Source organism: Parus major, chromosome 5, assembly GCF_001522545.3.
Source record: "Parus major isolate Abel chromosome 5, Parus_major1.1, whole genome shotgun sequence".
In the NCBI taxonomy this organism is placed as follows: Eukaryota; Metazoa; Chordata; class Aves; order Passeriformes; family Paridae; genus Parus; species Parus major.
Genome location: NC_031774.1, coordinates 17901262 through 17923184, shown reverse-complemented (window position 1 = coordinate 17923184; position 21923 = coordinate 17901262). Strand labels below are relative to the sequence as shown.

The following is a 21923-nucleotide window of genomic DNA, read 5'->3' as shown; positions in this document are numbered from 1 at the left end:
CTTCCAGCATCTTCCAAGTGCTAGAATACTCCAGACAGTTATACACGCAATGCCAGCAGAAGCTTTATCAGAAAATACACTTTTTACTTGAAAGAACTGATTCTACAGCAGTTATCCCAAATAACAAATATTTCCCTGACCCTTCTCCTTCACAAAAAGGCTGTTCTTCTCAAATTAGTGGTTGATCTACGTAATCAGAAAGTCTAGATTAATCCATACTATTCCTCTTTATTTATCAGGAAGACATGCTAGCAAAGAAACCTTCTCTGGTGGTTAAATGGTATGAAGTAAGTCCTTCACCACAAAGGTATTTGTCTGCGAGCTTGTCTTGCTTAGTTGCTGTAATAAATTCATGATTGCTCACCAAGGAACCGCAGACAAAACTTGTAAAACGTATGATGTGCACCAAGGAATACACAGGAGGTGAGAAGAAAGTGCCTTAGCACTTCTTCCTTCAATACACTTCTATCTCCTGCATATAAAAAAACCACTATATGCCCTGTGGTATTAGCCAGCAGGTTCCAAAAACAGTTTTCTATTCTGCAATGTGCAGAATGGCAAAAAGAAATATGACACTGGGAATAGCAGCCAACCCTAATCAATTGCCTCAACATGAGGATCAAGGATAGAAAAGGGTAGCTGACTCTTCAAACACCTGAAGCAAGTACTTTCTTTTCCAGTTATGAAAACATTTTTTCTGGTTTTCATTTGGGAGAACAGAATTTCCTCATTTATTTGAGAAACTGCAGCTGTCACACCTTCCTGGCAGAAACCCTACAACTTGTAACACCACACAAGACTAACTCACAGCCAAATTCTCCCATTTTCAGGCAAAGAACAGTTGCCTTCCACTGGAGAAACGCCCCTGATGAGTTGAGGTCAATGTACCATGTCTCAAACAGCCACTCACATTCTGACATGGCAAGGACAATAGTATTGCAAAAAGCAGCTGGCTGGTTACAACATCTAGACCGAGATATCTAAAAGGAATCAGATTTCTACAAAGTACATATCAACTGAGGTACATTACAGGAGCAGGTGCAGAAGAGGGAACAAATTCTCCTTGTTACCACTTTAAAACAGCCAAACTCCTGGCACTGAATATATGAAAGGTTCTAAAAATTAGTAACTTTTTTTGTTTGACTCATGCTTAAAGCTCAATATACAGCAGTGGTTGTCATGCTGGCTTTAAGGAATGCTCATGCAGATGCACAGCAAGAGTTGAGTTTCCACATCCCAGGCTTTTCTGTAAGGGTAGATCTGCCGTGGTAAAGAAGCCACCAAGATAATTGTGAATCCAGGTACCTGTCTCCCTGTCAAACCTGCCAGCTACCTCAGCACGAAGGCAAGCCACTAGCAGGAGTCCATGCAATCTTGGATATTTATCCCTAACATATTTTTTGCACAACCTTTAGGAAAAGGCCCCTTTATAGGAGCAATCCATTACCAAGCATTGCACGGATAGTATCAGCTCACAAATCTGTCCCCCAGTACATGGGCATTTACTTCAATTGGCACTGCCCTTATTTCCAGGCATCACTCCTTTGTATAAGCCTCAAAATATCAAATGCATTTCTCCTAAACTATGGCAAAAAATATCGTATTTGTCACCTATTCTTTGCATGGCATGCAAATACACCTAGACCTCAACCACCCTCATGCCTTCTTACCAAGGGGCCTCACACATTGTTTTCAAGCACAAGAAAGGCAACAGAATCATGACCTTTCCCAATGGAAAAACAATAAATCAGAGTAAAATTAAATCTCCAAGAGATTTCAGTGTCACTGAAAAGGTTGGCTTGTTTTGGTTTGTGTTTTTACGTGGAAGCAAGTAAAAAAAAGTTCCTCTTAATAGAGACTTAAATTTGATTAGAGAGGAATTTAGATATGTAAAATGGATCAAGAATTAATGATAACCAGGCCATGTGAAATTGCTGCAATGAATTTGCATAATGAGTAAAATTCTGTAGCATTTACTGAAATATTTTATCTATATATTGCAGCAAGTATTACATATTTAATGACAAGCAAAACCAAATCCTGAAAAATGTTTTTTTAAAACTAGTGGTACACAGCTTTCAGAAGCTTCCAGAAGCTGTATGGATCTGGACTAATTCTGATATTTGGTAGCTCTGAGTGTCCTTGCTGAAGTTAAAAATATAGAATCAAAAGGAACATTAGCCGAAGTCCCAGTTTATCCTACTCACTACAGCTTCATAGTCATAGAGCTAAACTAGCAAAGACTTGGGAGAGCGAGGTGCAGAATATTGAAAATATTGTGCAGGTATCAGCCCTGATAATAAGTTTTAAAATGCTATCCAACTAATTCTAATTCATATACTTTGACAGACTTGATACTATATCAGGAAAATTATGTACAATGAAAGTAAGAACCTTTAGGAATGCAACACTGTCAGGCAGAGGCAATTTAGGAAGTCAGAGTGACCGCTTACAGGAAATATATCCACTTAGAAAAAAGAAGAGGCTTTTGACATTGCTTTGGAAGGCCTGCAGTGATAGCTGTATGCCAGTGACACTGAACACAGCAGAAAGAAATTGTATATTTTCCAGAAACATAAGAGAAGAGTGCTGCTGAATGCTGTTTATAAAAACCTGCTCAGTCTTGGAAGGATGCAGACACATAGCTGCTGTACAAGAGACTGGGATCAGGCTTTAATCACAGTTAGCTGGCAAGATATGCAAAAAACATCTAGACTTCCCTGAAAGTCATTAAACTGAACCACATCGTCAAGTCACAGAAGGAAGGAAAAAACAGGAGGAGTCATCCAATATTCTGAGTCTGCAGCTTTGCCCAGCAAAGCAGAACAAACCTGCTCCACAAAAACAAAACAGGGTGCAAAGATCTGGCTCCAATTTATCTGGAAACATTCACTTTAAGTGGTACAAATTGTACCAACGGTGCACCAGAGCTGGAGTGAGAAACAGATAAGTTCATGTCATTCACTGTGCCCTGTGGAAAGTGAGAAGCATGAGGAAGGTCAATCTGCTCAAAAGAGGTGACAGGTATCACCTGAAGTCTCTGCCCTGCAAGGTGAAAATGGAGCAAACAATTTACTGTTGGAGACAAGACAGTAGCCATTAATACACTTGTCTTTCTCACAACACTACAAACCACCACTGGCCCAACAACAGAACTCACTAAATCCTAAGAAGGGAACTCCAGGAGAGAAGGAGAAGGAACAGCTTGAAAGGAGACATTGCACACAAGCAGAAGACTCATGAATCCAAATAATTCTGTTCATAAAGAGAACAATTGTGATCCTTAAACAATGGAAGCAAGAAAAGCTTCAAGTCAGCAAAATTACTAGAAGTTCCCCAAGCTTGTGAAACTTCCACCCTTTTGCTCTGCTTTAAACTGGTCTATTTGCTGGTAGAATTACACAACTCTTCTAAACGACTGCAACCAAATTTTGGTTCCTTTTTCAAATATTCATGCAATTGCTGAAGTCAGCTTAGGAACAGCTTTCAAACAAATGAACAAAATACACAAAAAAACCAAACAAAACACAAATCAAGAAAACTACTTAGTCTCAGGACGGAAGCTCCATTTGGAGAGATGAAGTTTCACTGGTCAGTTATCACTGAAAGTTACAAGGTGTAACCAGTTACTGCTGAGTAGGCCACTCTCCACGGGCACTAGAATCATCAGACTCTGAGACAGACTTTGCAAACTGACTTCACTACTTCTGTGCCAGCAAGTTTAGGTTCAGATACCTATCTAAAATCATCTGTTTGACACATCCAACAAGACAGTCATGGTCCAACACCACCCCCTGGTAATTTCAGAGACCAGAGTTTGAATGTTCATTTTGCTAAGAGTACATGGTCAGGAGCAGCTGATTTACTTTCCAAATTTATAACTCCCTTGCTTGCTGATATGAGAACCTCAAGGAAGTGCATTACATTTTCAAGCCAACAGAGGAAAACAGACGTAGTGCCATGGGTATGCAAAACAATAAATTTACCTGCACAAAACATTTACACATTCCCAGAGGAGAACATATACCGGATGCCAGTTGCAATATATCTATCTGTCTGTCTATCATCCATTATTAGTGGTGGATATTTACTGCAAAGGTAATTTTTTTGCATTATTTATTCAGAGCAACTCTTTAGAACCAGAGACAAACAAGAATGAGTCAACACCAAAAGCTAAAACTACAGAAAAATGAACTATTATTTTAATACAGGCACAATACTTAAGGTTCCAGCATATCAATGATTAGTTTAGTCCAACTGTAAAAATCCAGAGTTTCATTGCATACAGATGTAACTCAGCAAGGCAAATACTGGCACAGCCTGTCCTTGAATTCATATTTTTGTTAATTACCTAAGCCCTTTACCTTTGTAAAGAGCTACAGAGTCCTATCATCTGAACACTACTAATGTATGTCTACTTCAATATTCAAGAGAGCTAAAATCACCTAAGCACCCCAGGGCTTTTCTGCTCAAGAATTCTTTCTGACAGATGTATACAGCAACATTATATAGCTATATTTGCACTGGTAAACTCCCCATGTGGACAGGGATTTTGAGAACAGAATGCTTTTTCCTTCTCCACATAAACTCCCAGCAGCTTTTGTGTGATTCACTTAACAGTCTGAAGTCAAAGAAGCTCATATGCCCAAGGGACTCTGTACTTCTGCACCTCTGCCCAAGCCAACAGGGAACAAAATGAAGAGGTGGTCAACACCCGTGGATCTGCAGCTCCTGTCACAACATCACTACAAAGGGCTCGTGTGGAGAACAAAAAGTCAGTTTCTTGCAGCCAAGGAGTTAATTAGTCATATGGGAAAGAGAAGCACATGGATGTTGGCATAAGGCAGACAGGGCAACAAAAGATGTGGAGCTTGGGAAAGAAATAATCCATAAAACTGAACCAAAAAGCCACATTTTTATGCAAAACCAGATTTCCTGTTCTCATCCCACTTTTTTGCCCTCCTTTGACAGAAAACCCTTGGCAGACTGTCTGGCCTAACAATGGAAAGGTGAAAGCACAGTATAAGCAGTCAGTCTTGCTTGCGCTATCTGCCAAAATGCCAAAAGCAGGCTGACCTTCATTCCCACTGCCAGAAACATGAGGTCAATATGAACGTCTAAAAAGGTTGTCCTGAGCATTCAGCGAGGTTTTTTTAAAAGCTGTGAAAAGGAAACTTTCCAAAGCTGGAAGGAGTAAAGGGAAAAGTCTCCTAGCAGCTGCAAAGCTACCTTATAAGCCTTTCAATTACAGTCGGATGAGCTAATAAAGCCGGCCCTTAAACCCTGGAGATTCAGTCTTTAAATTGTGCTTCTAGTCCACAAATGAAAGGCATCTTTTATGCTTGCTCTAGTACACAGAGGAATCAAGCCACATCAAAAAATAATTATATTATTTGACTAGACTCAAAAGCGCACTGGGGACAGGCAGCAGTCAGCAGAACACTCTCAAAACCTTGCCTCCTAGTGTTCTACCACCATATCACTGTTAGTTGCCTGCTTTTGTAAGATGCATCTCTAGAAGAGACTTCTCAGTCAAGGAGAAAACATGTTTTCAAAGTATACCACAACAGGCATTCAACCTGTGGATACAAAATATGCACCTAGTTACACTTTCTATTTAAAGGATATACTCTAGCTATTATTCTCTGAACAGCTTTTTTTTTTGGTGATAAACAACCCTCTCCTCCTCAGGAACAACTCACCTAGGACAGTATTTTCTCAGTTATCTCAACAGCTCAGCCACCACTACCTCATCATAGATCTCTTCTGGACAAGGAATGGGAAGGAGCAGAAGTTTCTCCACTGACCAAATGGAAAGATGTCCTATGTTAACTTAACCTCCTAATAAAATCCCTCAGCAATGGGTTCCAGATACTACTTCATTCCTACAGAGAACTGGCGACCCTAAATACAGACAAAATTCAGATTTCTGCTACAAAAGATTACTTTAGTTCATAAAATTTGCCATCTTTGTTAGCTTGGTGGGAGGTTTTCAGGCAAAATGACATTTCAGTGTATAAGGCAGCTCCTCTCAACTCTCTTCTTCAAGGATCAGCTCTGAAGCAGAGAACCCAAACCACACCAACACTGTGACTGTAGAAAAAAGGCAAGTTCCTACCTGCTTTGCATGTCCTGCCATCATCTTCCAGCTGCACACCAGTGGGACAGGCACAGCTGTAGAAGGGGTCCCTTGGAGACAGCAGGCACAGATGGGAGCAACCACCGTTGTTTTCCTCACATGGAGTGTGAACTTCAAGAAACAAAACAGATTTATTCTAATTTTTCTATAATCCCACAATCCCTGCTTTCTCCATGAGGAAGGAATTGCAGATCTCAAATGACTGGCATATGCTTTAGTGCTAAAAAACAGAGGAATCACAATATAAAGTGCTTGATTTCTACCCCTGGTCCCCCCCAGCATCTTAACTCTAGGGACACCTAAATTGAGATGTCTGCAACTGATAGAATGACTATTCTATGAAAGAAAACACAATAATTTGTACAAATCCTACACTGTAGTACTGTTGCATGTTCAGGACAGGGATGGACATATAACTGAACACTCCTTTCTCCTTTAGGTGGGGGGGGAAAAAAAGGCAGCAAGACATAAAACAGTATTAATGAGTAATTATGGATAAACACTGCTGCTTATAAAAAAATATTTGCAACTTTTGCAAAATTTCTGCAAAACTGTAGTTAGAATCATCATCTGAACTTCAATATAAAAGCACAAAATGTCTGGCTTATTTGACTTTTGTTACTTCCACTGACACTCACAGAGCAAAAAAAATGGTGAGGAAGGAATTCAAGCCTGATCTTAATGAAGCCAATGGCATCTGAGCTATTTTCAGCATATGTTCTTTCCCTATGTGCTGTATTTTCTTTGTGACCGATTCAAATGCTATGACCCAAGGTTGGGACATTCCTGGAGCTAAAAGCAATGACAAGAATTCAGCACAGACAAACTTTTATCTGGAGCTGTGAGATAGACCAGGGTGCTGTGCATACCCAGCAACCTCAAGGAAAACTTGCACATGTTCCATCCCCAAGATGATCTCCAAACTCCTTTTGCTTACTTTCAGGCCTGTTTACTCACACCCTATAAACTTCATTGGAATAACAAATGTTATCTTTAGGGAAACAGATTTTACAGCTGGCACAAAGAAAGAAGCTAGTCCAAATGGCAAGAGTATTTCCTCTGGACAAGAGTTGATTCTTCCCAGAGCTACTCAATTATATACGTTTTACAACACTGCTTTTAAGTCCCATTCTCACAATCCTAAAAGAACTCCAAAACCTAGACCACCTGCCAAATGGACATGCACATACAAAATACATGCAGTTCTACTCAATTTTCAATACTCTACTTCCTTTGAAGGAACACCAGAGAATATATAGTAAAATAGAGTCCCATGTGTGTTCATATGAAAGCTTAAAACTTTTCCATACTAAGACATTCACAAACTATTTGATATGTATTGAAGATAACCATGATCAAGTCTAGACTGCAAAACTGGCATTTATAAGCACAATATGAATATAATACATTTTGTGGCAATTTCACTTTTTAAAAAAAGTAATTATAAGCATTTCTTATAGTTGTCTTTAAAGCAATGACATTAAAAAGATGCCAGGTAAGATGGTACCATTCTTGTTCAACTATTCCAAACCAAAAAAGCCACTCAAGTACTGCACTGGATTTTGGATTTTGCTCCAAGCTGGGACAGCGAGCGAGCTTACACCAATTCGTGCCGGAACACTCAAAGCAAGGTACAGGATTCAAGCACTTCTACCTTTAACAACCAATCCCTTGACAAGTGTGCAAAGCCTTGAGCCTGCACACTAACCACTTTTCTGAGTAACATTTGCCCTGATAGCTATGTCAGCTACAGCCATGCAGGGGTTGGAGGGAAAGCAGGACATACAGTACGGCTGCCGGTCCGGACTCAGGACCTGGATGTCCATGGGCGAGTAGAGGGCAGACAGGATCTCTCTCCTTTTCTCTCCCGTCCTTTTGTTACAGGCGTGGATGGAGCGTGTCTGCCAGTCTGTCCAGTACAGGGTGTCCCCAGACAACGTCAGAGCAAAGGGATGAGTAAGGCTACCTTCAACAACTTTTTGCCTTTTTGGGAGAAAGAGTAAGGATTAAAAAAATGGATCGCTTCCATTCATTACCACACATTAAAAAAATTGGTTCTGTAGAAACTCAGGTAGGAACTGTCGTCTTTCAACAAATTCACAGGACCAAGACATTCACCTGGTGATAAAAGTGACAAACAGACTGAAAAATGTAAAATAAGGTTTTACTCCTTCATAGCAATAAGAACACAAATATATTGGATTTCAGAGCATCAAAGTATCTGATTCAGGCTCTACACTGACCCCCTAAGTTCCTCAACTTCAGGAGCTGTGCAAACACAAGTGACTTTTCAAGGAAACTTAGGTCCAAAGAGTGCTCCTCTGATTAAAGCAGTATATGATATCTTTGCCCAGCACTTCAGTTGCACTCAGTCTTTTCTAGCAGAAAAAGGCAGAAATGACCTGTAAGTCTCATTAAATGACTCCTCTTGACTTTGCAGCAGAAATAAGTATTTTTCAGGTTAATTTTTAATGTAGAGCAAGGTCAGTTATACCTTTTCTAAAATGAAATATTTGTAATTAATACAAATCAGATATGTTAGAGATGCTTTTTTCAATGACATACAGCTACACCTCCTAGAATTAGCTGAACCAAAAGCCACAAAACACATTGACATTTCTTACATGTTTTCATAGGATCCCAAAATTTACACCTGTTGCAATAGATGCATATAATTTAGATTCAGTAATTTTGAAGATATTTATTAAGTCAGAGAAAATATGCTTAACAATTCCTCAGTCAAAACACTAGAAACTCAATTTTCACAAAATCCATGCACATTTTGTATGCAAACACCTTTCAAACCAGTGGTGTGACACAGCAAAGCATTACTCAAAATTTTTCATCATATGACTTTGAGAAAGCTGAAGTCTGTGTCATCCGAAAGGAAAATGAGGAACTCAATTTTCTTATACCTATATTAAAACTGCATTCAATTTTTTTTTTCCACTGAATATATTTAAGGAAAAACAAAAACCAGCTAACATTTGTCAGGGAAAGGACTCTGTTTCATTTTGAACAACATAGGTAATTATCTGCATTTCTCCAGGGTAGAAGGGAATAAAAAATACCCACAAAATTCTTGATATATATTCAGACATGGACAAGTTTAAAATAGACTGACAGATGGACACAAGTACCATCATGTACACGAGAAAACAAAATTATTAATAATCTTTCTCTTCTAGAGATAAAACTGTTCTAAAAATTCTGTCTAATTACCAGTACTTTTTACCATAAAACACAACAGAATAAATACAAGTACTAATTTCACTTTCTCTTTCCACTCTCACCATTGCTCTTTCCTCTTCATTAATAACAGCAGTGGCTGTATCCTAATATCATAACAGCTGTTTTCCACCATGTATTGCCCCTATTTTCATCATTCTTAGATATCAAGTCTCCCTTTCTCCTGTAATTACATCCCTTGAAATAGTTCCAGAAAATGTGGTTGCAAATTGAAGCTTGCTAAGAGGCAGATTGCTCCACTAACATTAATCCACCACACACCTTTTTATTTTAATTTTGAGATAATCCTGAATGGATACTGGGATGGGAAGGGTGGAAGCATTTGAAACATCACAGATTTCTTTATTATCATGTATGAGTGAAACTTGTTTGCTCCATGATTAAGGAAGAGAAACAACTTCTAAAGTTACCATCTAGTCTGAGCCCTTACTGAAATACACCTTAACACCAGAATCCAGGAGCCCAAACTTCACAGGCATCTGTTTCAACATTGATTGGGGAATGGAAAAGGGAATAAATAAAAATTCCATTTAAAACGAGTTATGATTAAGATCAATCTTTGTGGCATTTTATCAATATCCATAACACTTTAGGAGTTATTAGGTTGGACAATACCTAAGAGTTCACATGCAGTCAACATCAGGAGTTGCCAGAATGCACTCTGTACGGGTATAGTCTGACCTCTGAAGCATTTACTTTGCTAGTGTGAGTCAATTTTTTCTTAATGCAAAACACATTCTTTTTTTCCTAAAACACTATGTGATTTAAGGTTCAAAAGAAATCTGTTTGGGAGGTGGGGCATTGATCCATCACAATGTAATCTGGACAGATTGCTGGAATTAGTGTATTCAAATCTTGCTCCCTTTCAGGAGGCCTTTCTCTACCTTAAAATGAGCAGAATAGATTTTACTTTCTCGTTACAACTTCAAGATTTACACACACATGCAAGTAAACTCTGTACCGTTTGTGGTACATACCATGTATGTGCATGAAAACCTGAGAAACAGCCTGGAAGCCTCAAACTCTGCCACTCACCCCCAAATCAGACAAACACATTCATGTTGAATTACATGAAAATCTTTCTTTCTGTCTACGAACCTGCAGCCAGACTTGGAGTTACCACTGCCTTCCACAAAGGCCTTTTCCCTTGTCTCTACTGACTGTCAGTCAATACTTGTCACTTACTACAATGCCACCATTATCCAGCTCTTACACAGTGTTCTCAAAGGAACTTCAGAGTTTTATAAAGAATGTCGATATTGCTATTGCTCTTTTATGACTGTGAAAATCAGGAATAGAATGCATCTCAGTAAAAAAAAAAAACAACAACCAAAAACAAAAAAAAAAAACCAAAAAACACCATGGAAAAATTTTGTTTTGCGGGGGGAAGGCATATTATTGTATTACACAGAAATGAGTAAAATAGAACTCCTCCAACTTTTCACCAAGGCAAACCAATTTTATTGACACAGGCATTTAAAAAGTTATGAAATCATGCAAATGAAAATGTAATTTAAAACTACCTGAAGACCAAAGCCAGAGAACAGCGCAGAGATTATTTTGGCAGGATATTTTACTGCATATGACACCTTTCAGGACCAACACAACCTGCCCATTGCACAGAAGTGAAGATGCAATCTCAAATGCCTAAATCTGCCCTGCCTTAAGTGTCACTTCTTCATGTCTACAAAAGCCAAAACTTCACAGCATACTTGGACAGCAGCCACCAAAAAACGTCCACACTGTGCTTTCCAGCCAGCTTTAGGAAAATCTGCTTCCCAACTGCTTGTTGCCTGAAACAGCTCAAAATTGGTTAATTAATAGGCATGACATAATAGACCTCTCTGGATGGGGCCAAAGATGAGTGTCTCTCTTCATGTGTATTTTTTATTGGTAAAAAAAAAATAACAATTCTGTAAAATCCCAGTCACAAGTTAAATATTATATTGTCTAGGGTCAAAAATAAGCATCTCCAATTTTCAAGACAAGAACCTAAAAAAGAATACTGCTGTACAAGAAAGCTGTGAATAGTTTATAATGAAATACTGATACAAATAGTCTTACTCTTAAAACCAGTTTTATAGTATGTGAGGTTATTTTTTGCAAGGCTATTAAGAACTGCATTTAAAAAAAACTGATAAGGTATTTGCATTATTCTAGACTACTGGGGAAAAAAAAATTCATAGTGAACAAAGAAAGTGAGAAATAACTTACACCTTATTATAGACTAAAGGAAGCTTACCTAAAGGAACCGTCCAGATTTGCCCTATGAATGAAACTCAGTTTTGCGTCAGCCCAGTAAAGTTTCTGCTCGTCAAGGTCTATCGTGAGTCCATTTGGCCAATAAATATCGGAATCAACAATTATCTTTCGCACGCTGCTGTCCATTCCTGCCCGTTCTATTCGGGGTGTTTCACCCCAGTCAGTCCAGTACATGTATCTGAAAGAGACATACACACAAATGAAGCCACAAGACGTGATGGGATAGCAGCCCTTTGCAGAGCCTGAAATGGTCCATACATACAGCAGGGTATAGTCTCCAATGTTCACTGCCAAAACTTCAACACACTTTTTCAAGTACATTAAACCCCAGGCCCACAGGGCACAAAATAAGTCCTTCATGAAATCATCTCACAAGCTTTGCCTCTGTGCAACGTATTTACCATTTTCTTCCAATGCTGAGCAGGTATAAGCATTTATAACTGAGTACCATCCTTGTGTGGACAGTTATTACAAGTTAATATCCTAAATCGCATTCTGAAGCAACAATTACCCATCCAAGCAGGCAATGACCACAGCTTAACCTCCCTTTGCAAATCCATCGAGGAAAAAAAGAATAAAATCAAGTGTCCTGAGATTTGTTTCCGTCACAAAATAGATCATTAGAAAGACATTAAATTTTTGGAAATTTATTTTCCCCATTCCCATCCATCTCCCAGTTTCCTTGTCACTCCACCTATGGGCAATTAAAGTAGCCTGAACAGACATTAACAGCATGTACCAATTGGAAAGGACCAGATCAAAGTGTGGCAAACCACACAACATCTGTGTGAAAAGCTGAGGTTGTACAGTTACAAGAGAAATGGTCTGGTGAGAAGAGGACAGCCAGTTCACAGCTGGGGAATGTTACCCAGCATCACAAATCCAGCTTGCAAGCTCGACATGCAAACACAACACAGCCAACTCCTGGCACACCTGCCTCAGAAACAATACTGCTTTCCCAATGCTATTACAGCCTTTTGGGGCATGGCTCTGTGTGAGAAACCTTTGCCCTGAGGAAGGCCTCAAACACAACCAGGTATCTGTGCACTGGACCCATCACCTCCCCAGGCTCCTCAAACAATATTAGGTCAACAGGATGGGCACCAGCAGGACAAGCACACTAAGTCCCCCTGACACTGGAGCTCCAGAAAAGCATGGTAAAGAGACATCTATTCAGTCCTGCACAATGCTTAGCCAGATATTTCATAACCTGCACTATCCCAGACCCTTAGCTCTCCTGAAGAAGACAGCACTTGCTATGCAATCACAGTAGGAATTACAAAGGAAGTAAACAAATGTGGATTGTGAAAACACACCTGTACCAAAAAAACAAAAACAAAAAACCTTCATAGTTCATTTTATGAGAGAGAATGCTGTCCAGTTCAGGGATCATGTAGGGACTACATTTGTAATTGCTGTCACGTTCCTCTGCAGGGTGGTCTCCCCTTGGCAGCGCAAGATTCTCCTGCAAACTGCAGAGGCTCTGGAGCTGCTTTACCTGCAGCTGGAGCCATCATTTCAGCCAAGGAAGAACAGGCAGCTCTATCACCAGCAAATGTTCCTCACAACACACTTAACCTGCTCTGTCTCTGTGTGCATCCTACACCCCAATTTAGGCAGATCTCCAGTTCCAGGGCAGTCACAGCACCTACATAGCAGCATATATAATCGTGAGCAGTTTACCCCACTAAAGAGGGGAATATAGATAGCCACACAGATAAACAGTCAGAGATTGCTCTCTTGTATCACAATACACATACACCTGAGTGTGAGGGTCCAGCAAGTTCTCCAATTGAAATAAAAACTTCCACGCAGGTGTGTCCTCAGGTTTCTGAGATAGCTCACGTTAGAGTGGCTGAGGCACAGTCACGTCCCCAGATGCCTTCCCAAAGCCTCCTCAGCTCCAGCAGGATAGACTGACTGCTCCTGAAAAAGCAGCAGCAGTAGCTGAGAGCTGCCCCAGTTCACAGGACAACCTATGAATGTAAATTGCCACTCATTTTGGTTTTCCTTCACAAGTCAGGCTGTAATTTGTGGCAACTCGGACTGTGTGGGGAAGCAGCTATTGACAAACAACTAAAGACAGAGAAAAGCAGACATAAAAAAACCTGGCTGCACAACTAGCTGCTGAATCATAAGGTGAAACTGATATGGCCAAATATGCATTTTTGGTCAGGTCAAATCAGTTGTCTGATCCAGCTCATCTGCACTAGCTTGTACCACCTGCATCCAACTCTACAGGAATAAAGACAGACAAAAGATAGACTGTTGAATGAAAAAAAAAAAAATGTGGCTATTAGAAGTGGCTTTTGGCCATATCATGTGGCTATTGAAATGCATAAGTGCGGACTAAAAAGGAGGTTAGACCAAAATGAAAAAATCCCATGTAAGTTACCTAAAAGAAAGGAGACAAAACTAGCTAAGTACTATTAAACATTTAAAGCAGGTTAAAAGGACAAAAAAACATCCCCCAAATTATCATGGAACAAAATTCTTCTCCTCAAGCCTTTCATTAAAATTTCAGCCTGCGCCCTCAAAGCATTCAGATGAGGGAAAAAAACAAACAAAAACCTGTAAACCAAAGGACCCTCATGGCTTTTCTATGATATTAAAGGAGCTCCAACTCAAGAGCCTCTTCCCAAAAAATACTGTTATTTCATTTCATAGGTGATGTGTGTTTACCCTTGGCCTCAAAGAGACTACTGTACAGAAGTAGTACTTTCAAATTCACACCCAAGTTTGTCACAGGAAAATTGCATCTCTACATTTCAGCTCATTAGCAGGCACCAAGCTCAATGTTATTCCCAAGGTTTAACACTACGTGGTATTAGCAAAGTACCTGCACCACAAAGGAAGGGTTAGCAGGATGAAGATGCACTTAGCATGGGAAACAATCTGAATGCAGGCAGCCTTCTTTCAAAGCACTTCTTTCTCAGGTGGACCTTTTTAAAGCAACAAACCTCTCACCACCTTGTCCTTTCTGCAGGGTATCTCTGCAATCCCTCAAGTATCATAAAGCTGATCTTCTCAGTGAACTTTTCAGAGTATATACTGAGTCTCTGCACTAATCAAACACCTGAAAAGGTAAAGGTTTCCTTCCCTCTGTATGCTCCACAGAATCCCCCTGGTCCACCATAGGAGCACAAGTGGCTTTCCAAGCCAGGGAAGAGCAAATACAATTTTTGCCTCCTTTTCAAAGAGGTTTCCATCCGTTCATCAGGCAGCAGGTGCTGAATTGCCATGAATTCTAGGAAATTTTCTCTGGTGTGGGGATCTCTCAGCACATCAAGACCCTGAATTGGGAGTTTGGAAATTAATGTAAGAAGCTTCTACTACAGCAGCACCTATCTTCTCTGGTCTAAGTGAGCCCATTTATAACCACACCACTGCCAAATTGAGCACTTCTTCCCTGGTGCTCACCCCTGGTGTTGACATTACCTTCTACAAGGAAACAAAAGGAGAAAACCCAAAACCTTCCAATTTCCTTAACAAATAATCAGTCTTAGCAATGTTCCTGCAGCAGCTGTGCTCAAACATTAGGAGCAAATAAAGGCAGCAACCAGCCAGCTGAAGCCACCTGTGAAAAGGCATTTCTCATCAACTCCCCCAGGCAAGTCACCTTTGACTCTACAATTAGCTAGGACAGTCCTTTTCATCCCTCTTCCTCCACCTTTCTCTAGCCTAACATCCAGGCTCTTTTGACATTTTTTCTGCAGCACAAGGCAGAACAGAGCACTGGACATGAGACTCTAACAGGCCATAAAATTACATGTTTGAACTGCATGCCTGTGAGATTCTCGAGAATGCACAGTGTCAAGTCTTCCACTTTTTTGCCCTCCTTTATTTTGAGTGACAAAGCTAGTCCAAACCAAGTTAAAAGTACAGTGTCCTGGCTGGAACACAGAGTCACCTGAAGACAGAAATTCTTTTGCACAAGTTAAAAAATCCTAGAGAAAAGAAACATCCATGGTTATTATGGAAATAATGGCACAAGCTTAGATAAACCAGCACTGCAAACTTAACTGGAACAGTAATGAGAGAAAATTTTGGGGCAGCAGGAAAGCTTCCTTGATATGATTTGTGACAAAGGTTAACTATCTTTGAAATAACCCATGGTTCTGATTAAAAATATTAGTCTCTGATCAAAAGTAATTAAATCTGCTTGCAGTAGCTGGTTCATCAGAGAAAGAGCAACACAGGAAAAACAGTGGAGAAATTAAAGATTTTAGTAATGTCCTGAAGTAAGCATTAGGCCTTACAGTGTGCATCTTCCAAATGCATCCAGTATACAGGATCAATTCTTACACAAGGAGCAGGCACTTTTGATTGGAGCTTTATGGACAGGGGGAGAATATGGCAAAAAGCTCAAAAAAACCCCAAAAAACTTCTCAGAGAAAAAAATCAGTCTGCATGCTTTAGCAGTTTATATGTAAGAACTGATTTGATTCACCCTGACTTAAATTAACCTTAATTCAGGAGCTTGAAGTGATAGCTGACATATTTCCTATATTTATTTTTTCTATATTTATTTTTTAAAGAATGCTCAAGAGTCCTCATCTCTTATTTACCTCATTAAAAAAACAAGCACTTTCAACCAGTCAAGACATCATCAATGTTCCTGGGACAAATGACAGTTCAGGACTGGCTTTTTTTTGTTTATTTTTCTAACAGAACCTGTTTTCCAGGTGTCCAGTATATAAACAATCCCTATAATTTTCATTTCACCATTTAAAAAAAAAACCAACCAGTATTTAGCCCATATAACATTTCAGAAAAATAACTAGACTAAGCAAAGAATCTCAGTCTGGAACTACCTGCACTATTATGTTTCCCAGTTTTTTAAGCCAGTTGAAAAGATGCACACTGAGTAACAATGAAGAGCCTAAGGCAAGTATTTGGGTAGATTTTTTGTTTGGTTGATTTTCTTGGTGCTGGTAGTGGTGTTTTTAAATGCAAATTACAAAGTTTTAAATATCTCTGGGCCAGGGCACACCATAACAATTGTAAGAAACTAAAAATATCAACACCAGTATCTTTGTACACATTAGATCGATCACATTTTTAGGACTGAGATCTGGTGTCTGAGCAGCTTTATATCCTGCTAGCATAACTACAGATCAATAAAACTCTAACAGCACTGAGGCTGTAAAACAAAATGAAAACTTGAATTCCTAAAGAGCTAATGAGTAAAAAAAAAATCCCTTGTGAGCAAAATTCACTGCTAAGCAGCTACCAGAAATCAATAGTCTTAAAACAAAGCAACCAAGCAGCTCAACAGAAGCTCTAAACAAAAAGCAGACCCCATACAAACTTGTGGGTTACTCTGTTTAGTTCTTCAGAGATGCTCAAGTGTCTTCCCCCCATCACTGGTTTTAAACCTTAACTCCAGACTTTCAAGGCAGAAAGAAAGGAGGGGCAGGGTGAAAAAGAAGCTAATGTCAAATAATAATTTCACAGCACTTGCACCAATTCTGTCTCTAAACTGAACTGCACTTCGTTACACCAAAGAAACCAGCTGGAACAGAGCAAGAGGCAAAGCTCCATCACAGCTAGGATGTAAATGTATTTACCATGTAAATGTATACTTTCCTCTGAGCACACAACCACTAACAGTCCATCCAGTCCAGTAGCCAGGAGCACCAGACCCAAGAGAGCACATAAAATTCTGTTACTGCTCTGTATGTAAGCACAGTAGCTGCAAGCTTCACAACCAAGTTTTCTAGTCAGAACTTAATTAAATGCAATTCAACTGCAGTCAACAAGTCACTGGGTTTTGGCATATAAATTACCACATCGAATCAGGGCTTTAATGGTGCTTCCCTCCTATCAGAAGAATGGGACTGAAAACCACCTTGCAAAAACAAACAGATTTTGAAGTTGGCAAACTGCACCCCAGTGGGTTTTTTTGTTGGCTTTGTTTTTGGGTGGGTTTTTTTGTTAGGTTGGTTGGTTTGTTTTCTTTCTCCTGCTTAACTCATTTTAAAATTCCAGGTGCAGGAGTAAAACCAGGATGAAGATCATATTTCCCCTCAGTTTTAAAGCTGCAGGTCATGTCTTATTTCCTGGTGCTTCATGTCTCTTGTCATCATTTTCACAAAGATTAGAAATCAGGGCTGTGCCCTCCAAGAGCAGCCATCTGACCTGGAAGGTATCACAGACATAATAAAAAGCAGCCAACGTTACCCAAACACTTTTTCCATCTCCCAAAATGCAGTACAGTTGCCAAACCTTACATAACCTGCTTACACAAAAGGGGCCGTTTGTACAGATGATATAAATCGGTACAAACTTCTCCAATTTCAACAATGCTCTTGAACTTATACAAGCCCGTGGCACAAAACAGGAGTTTACAGGAAATTGCTATGAGGTTTAGATTCCTGCACATTTAAAACTTACTTCCCCCATCCTACCTTTAGAGCTACAAAAACTCCGCTGTGAAATTAAATATCCCCAACTGTTTACAGAAGAAAAGAATGTCTATCTAGCATCGCATTAAGCTACAAATTACTTACTCAAGTTACTTACTCTTTTTTTTTTTTCTTTCTTTTTTTCAAATACTGAATTTTGAGATGTGGATGTTCTTGACAAAATCACTACATCAAACCCAAAAATATCCTGCAGCAGGTAATCATTACAACTAATCACACTGTATTCAAAAATGTGTACAAAGCAAACAAAACCCTTGAGAACCAGCCTTCTCCACCACAGTTTTCCTACAATGTCTTTTTTCTGATTTATTCTTCCAAAATACACACTGATAAGATGAATTAAAATATATTTGGACGGTCAAAAAAATTGTATTTACACATTGTACTGACTTAATGAAAGATGGGGTGCAACAAATGTATTGAACAACAGTAATCCAACTGCTTGAGCTAGGTGCTGGTGGCTCTCTTATCCACAGATCTCACAACTGCCCTTAAACACTTAGCTCAAGCCAACCCATTTTATGTTTCACTGTGCTGATGTGCCTAAACTCAATATTTAGGGAAAAGTACACTCCAAGTACAGACAGGAATTTGTCAAGGCATGCAACTGAAGCATGTTTGTTTGCATCCTTGTTATTTCAAACACAGTAACAAACAAAACACTGAGAACATCCTCAGCAGATTACGTGGAAAAATTCTTACTTCAGCTTATACCAATGCTTTTACATGAAAAAAAAAAAAAAAATTAGAAAAATGTTTTGAGTTAAACCAAAGCAACCCACTCATGACAAACAGGATAGTGCCAGTCCAGCCAGACCAACATGTTGTGTATAGCTCCACATTGTGCAGCTATAAAATGCACCCATCTAATCCAAGAGCTTCCATCACCTCCTTGGTCCCAGAGCATTCCTGACTTCACCCAAGAAACCACTGCTACACACACTGGCACTGTGACAAATAAAGCTATCCTGCTGTTCCCTCAAGAAATGGTGTAGAAATTTAGAAAATAAGAATACAATTCCCAAACTTAATAAGACTAAATGTGTACAGGGAAAAGAAGCCTCAGTCTCCAGGACTCAGGACAGGAGGAATCACAGAATCTGTAGCAAAAAAAGAGTGCAAATAGGGGAGGGAGTTCAATGAGGTTTTTAAGCAAGCCTACACGTTTCCACCTCTTTCCCATGAAATTTTGGAGGGTAGGGGAGAAGTAAATCGCTTTTTTCCATCCTCTCTGAACAGGCAGGCCTGCTCTCAAATGGAGCAAAATGTCTTCGAACCATGTATGCCCTTTTGTCATATCTATGAGCAGGAAAAGGGAGAAATAAGAAGAGGAGACTAATGAACTATTTAAAGACAGGCTGTCACCATCAAGGATAATTGTCTGAAAATTAGAGTAAATAACAATTCCCAAAAAAACTTCAAGTTTCTTATGCATGAGACTATTTGCAGCTATTTGGAGACACATATTAAAAGCTTTCCAAGTCCCAGAAATTACAACCATACCAAGATACTGGATATGACTGTGAACCAATTTTACAGTCAAGTACTTTTCTTTCATTTTAAGATAATAATTTAAGATAATATATTAAATAATATAAATTATTATATAATTTAAGATAATATATTACAGAGTTTCAAATAACTAACCAAAAGCTTCAAAACAACTTTATACTTGCAATTAATTACTAACTAGAAGCACACAGGATATAAACTAATCTCTAGCTTTCAGGCAGCAATAAGCATGTTTCACTCAAAACCCAGGCATCTTCTGCATTTTAACCAAGCAGCCACGAGTTAGGGTTTGTAAGAAGTGCAATCCTTACTCAGAGGATGTTTCTTCCCTTTCTTTTCTACCACCTGCAACAGTCACAAGTTTTTCTTCAGTATTCCCTCTCCTCTCAACTATTCCATAGGAGATTGAGACCACAAGATACACTGCTTAAAAGATGTCATCATTCACGCTTATTTGTATCAAAAGCCTCAGTCTACTGCAGCTCATACAGATCCCGATAATTTCAACACAACAGGCCAACACGCTTAACCTTTAGTCCCTGCCATGCTGCTGTGTGGGACCAAGGTCCTGGTGAATCATCAGCAAACACCACTGCAGTCTGAAGTGCTGGTATAAACACAGTTGTGAGTTAGAACAGCTCCAGATCTGGTTTATGGCTTTGCTGTGACACTGAGGAAACACTGGATCAACAACTAGGCATGTCTGAGGCTTTTAATTTTAGGCTCTGAGCTGAAAGTGCTCTAATTGTGATAGCTGTCCCTTCTATATCCATTTTTTAATATCCCATTTGGTGCATTTATCATCTAATCCTTTCTTTGGTGCCAAATACACTTTAGGTCAATGACAGCCACTGCTTGCAGATTTTGGCTAATTTGCCATAAGCAACCTGAGGCAATGGCTAAGCTAGGCTAAAGCACACACTCCCTTAATGCTGTTCAGACATGATTAGACTTGCTTTAATCTCTAAACTAATAGCCATTCTGCAGAATGCCAAAACAGATTATTTATTTTTAGTACTCAGTATTTTTTTTTTCTTCTTATTGCTGCATTCTAATTTGTATCTTATTTCCTTCCCCTGAAGCTTTTCTATTCCAAAAGGGGAACATTGCTCCATAAATGAAGTCAGCTTCTGCGGTGGTCCTCTGGCACCAGCACTGCCTCTGCCCAACAGCCCCACACCAAGCCATGGAAGACTTTTTAAGGATTAAAATGAGGGAGGAAATGTAGAAGCAGTTTGTTGCTTTCCTTCAGTCAGTCAAACCAGTTCAAAGGTCCTCATTCTCCTCTTTCACAAACACCATTTCTACAGATCCCACCAGAGTTAGCAAGCCAGCTCAGGTATGGTAAATTCAACAGCCCCAGTGACTACACCAAGTGATGACTGTGGTCATACCCACACCAAAAAACCCACAAGACAGCACACCTTTTCTTGAGGCAAGCAATTTTTATCTTTCCTTAAAATTATCATTTCACAGACATTTCACAGATGTCTCATTCAGCTCTTTGTGTTTCAGCAAACAGAGGGGGCAGAAATTTCTCAAGCATTATTGTCTGCTGAGCAAGCCAAGCTACAGAAAACACAGCCTGAACTTGGACAGTAAGCTCGCTCCAGAAGGCAAAACAGCAGCCATCACACAAGTGGGAACAAATTCTAGATTCATATTAACCAAAGTCAGTATCTCTAATACATTGTAGACTTTAATAATGTGAACTAAGTACTTCATTAAGCACTCAGTTAAAATCAGATATGAGGATTATGGATATGCTACAAATCCTCAGAATCAGGGACCTGTGATACATGGAGTAGGTGGCAAGCCTTGAGATTTTTGTTTTACACACATTCTAGGATGTTCAGATCTAAGACCTTCGCTACAGGACTGAGAATTAAATTATTTGTTTTGGCTACTCATTCATGCATTCTTTTGAAAAATTTGACTTTCTTTTCAGGAAACTGAAGTTTGCTTGCCATGACACATGATAGAAACTCGTTTTTCAAATACATTCCTTCTTCAGACAGTGTTCATAACACTTAAGTTCTTTGCACTGCATTGCAGGGCATTTGAGCTACCTCCTGTAGCTGGGCTTGAGTTAAATCTTTACATACAATTAATTCAGCTTTGTTAGAAGTTGCTGTCCTGAAAACATTTAAATACTTATGCAACAGCTACAAACCCAAAGTTAATAACACCAACTATTGAATCCCCCATCAGCAGTCTACCTATCAAGAATGTATATAAATACTAATATTCTACAAAACAATACCAAGAATTTTAGCCTAATGTCCTCCCTTATATAAATTCAGCTTAACATAATCTACAGCAGGACTGGGATC

General features: G+C 39.3%; 1 protein-coding gene across 2 annotated transcripts in view; it reads right to left on the bottom strand.

The window, feature by feature from the left end:
• Positions 1-21923, bottom strand: part of LRP5 (LDL receptor related protein 5) — a 138196-nt gene that overhangs the window by 80807 nt on the left and 35466 nt on the right. For both annotated transcript variants that reach the window (XM_015631472.1, XM_015631471.2), the window contains exons 3-5: positions 11631-11828; positions 7926-8122; positions 6119-6250 (exon numbers count right to left, since the gene is read on the bottom strand). In XM_015631472.1, the coding sequence (XP_015486958.1) occupies positions 6119-6250; positions 7926-8122; positions 11631-11828 (527 nt within the window). The remainder of the gene's footprint in view (positions 1-6118; positions 6251-7925; positions 8123-11630; positions 11829-21923) is intronic.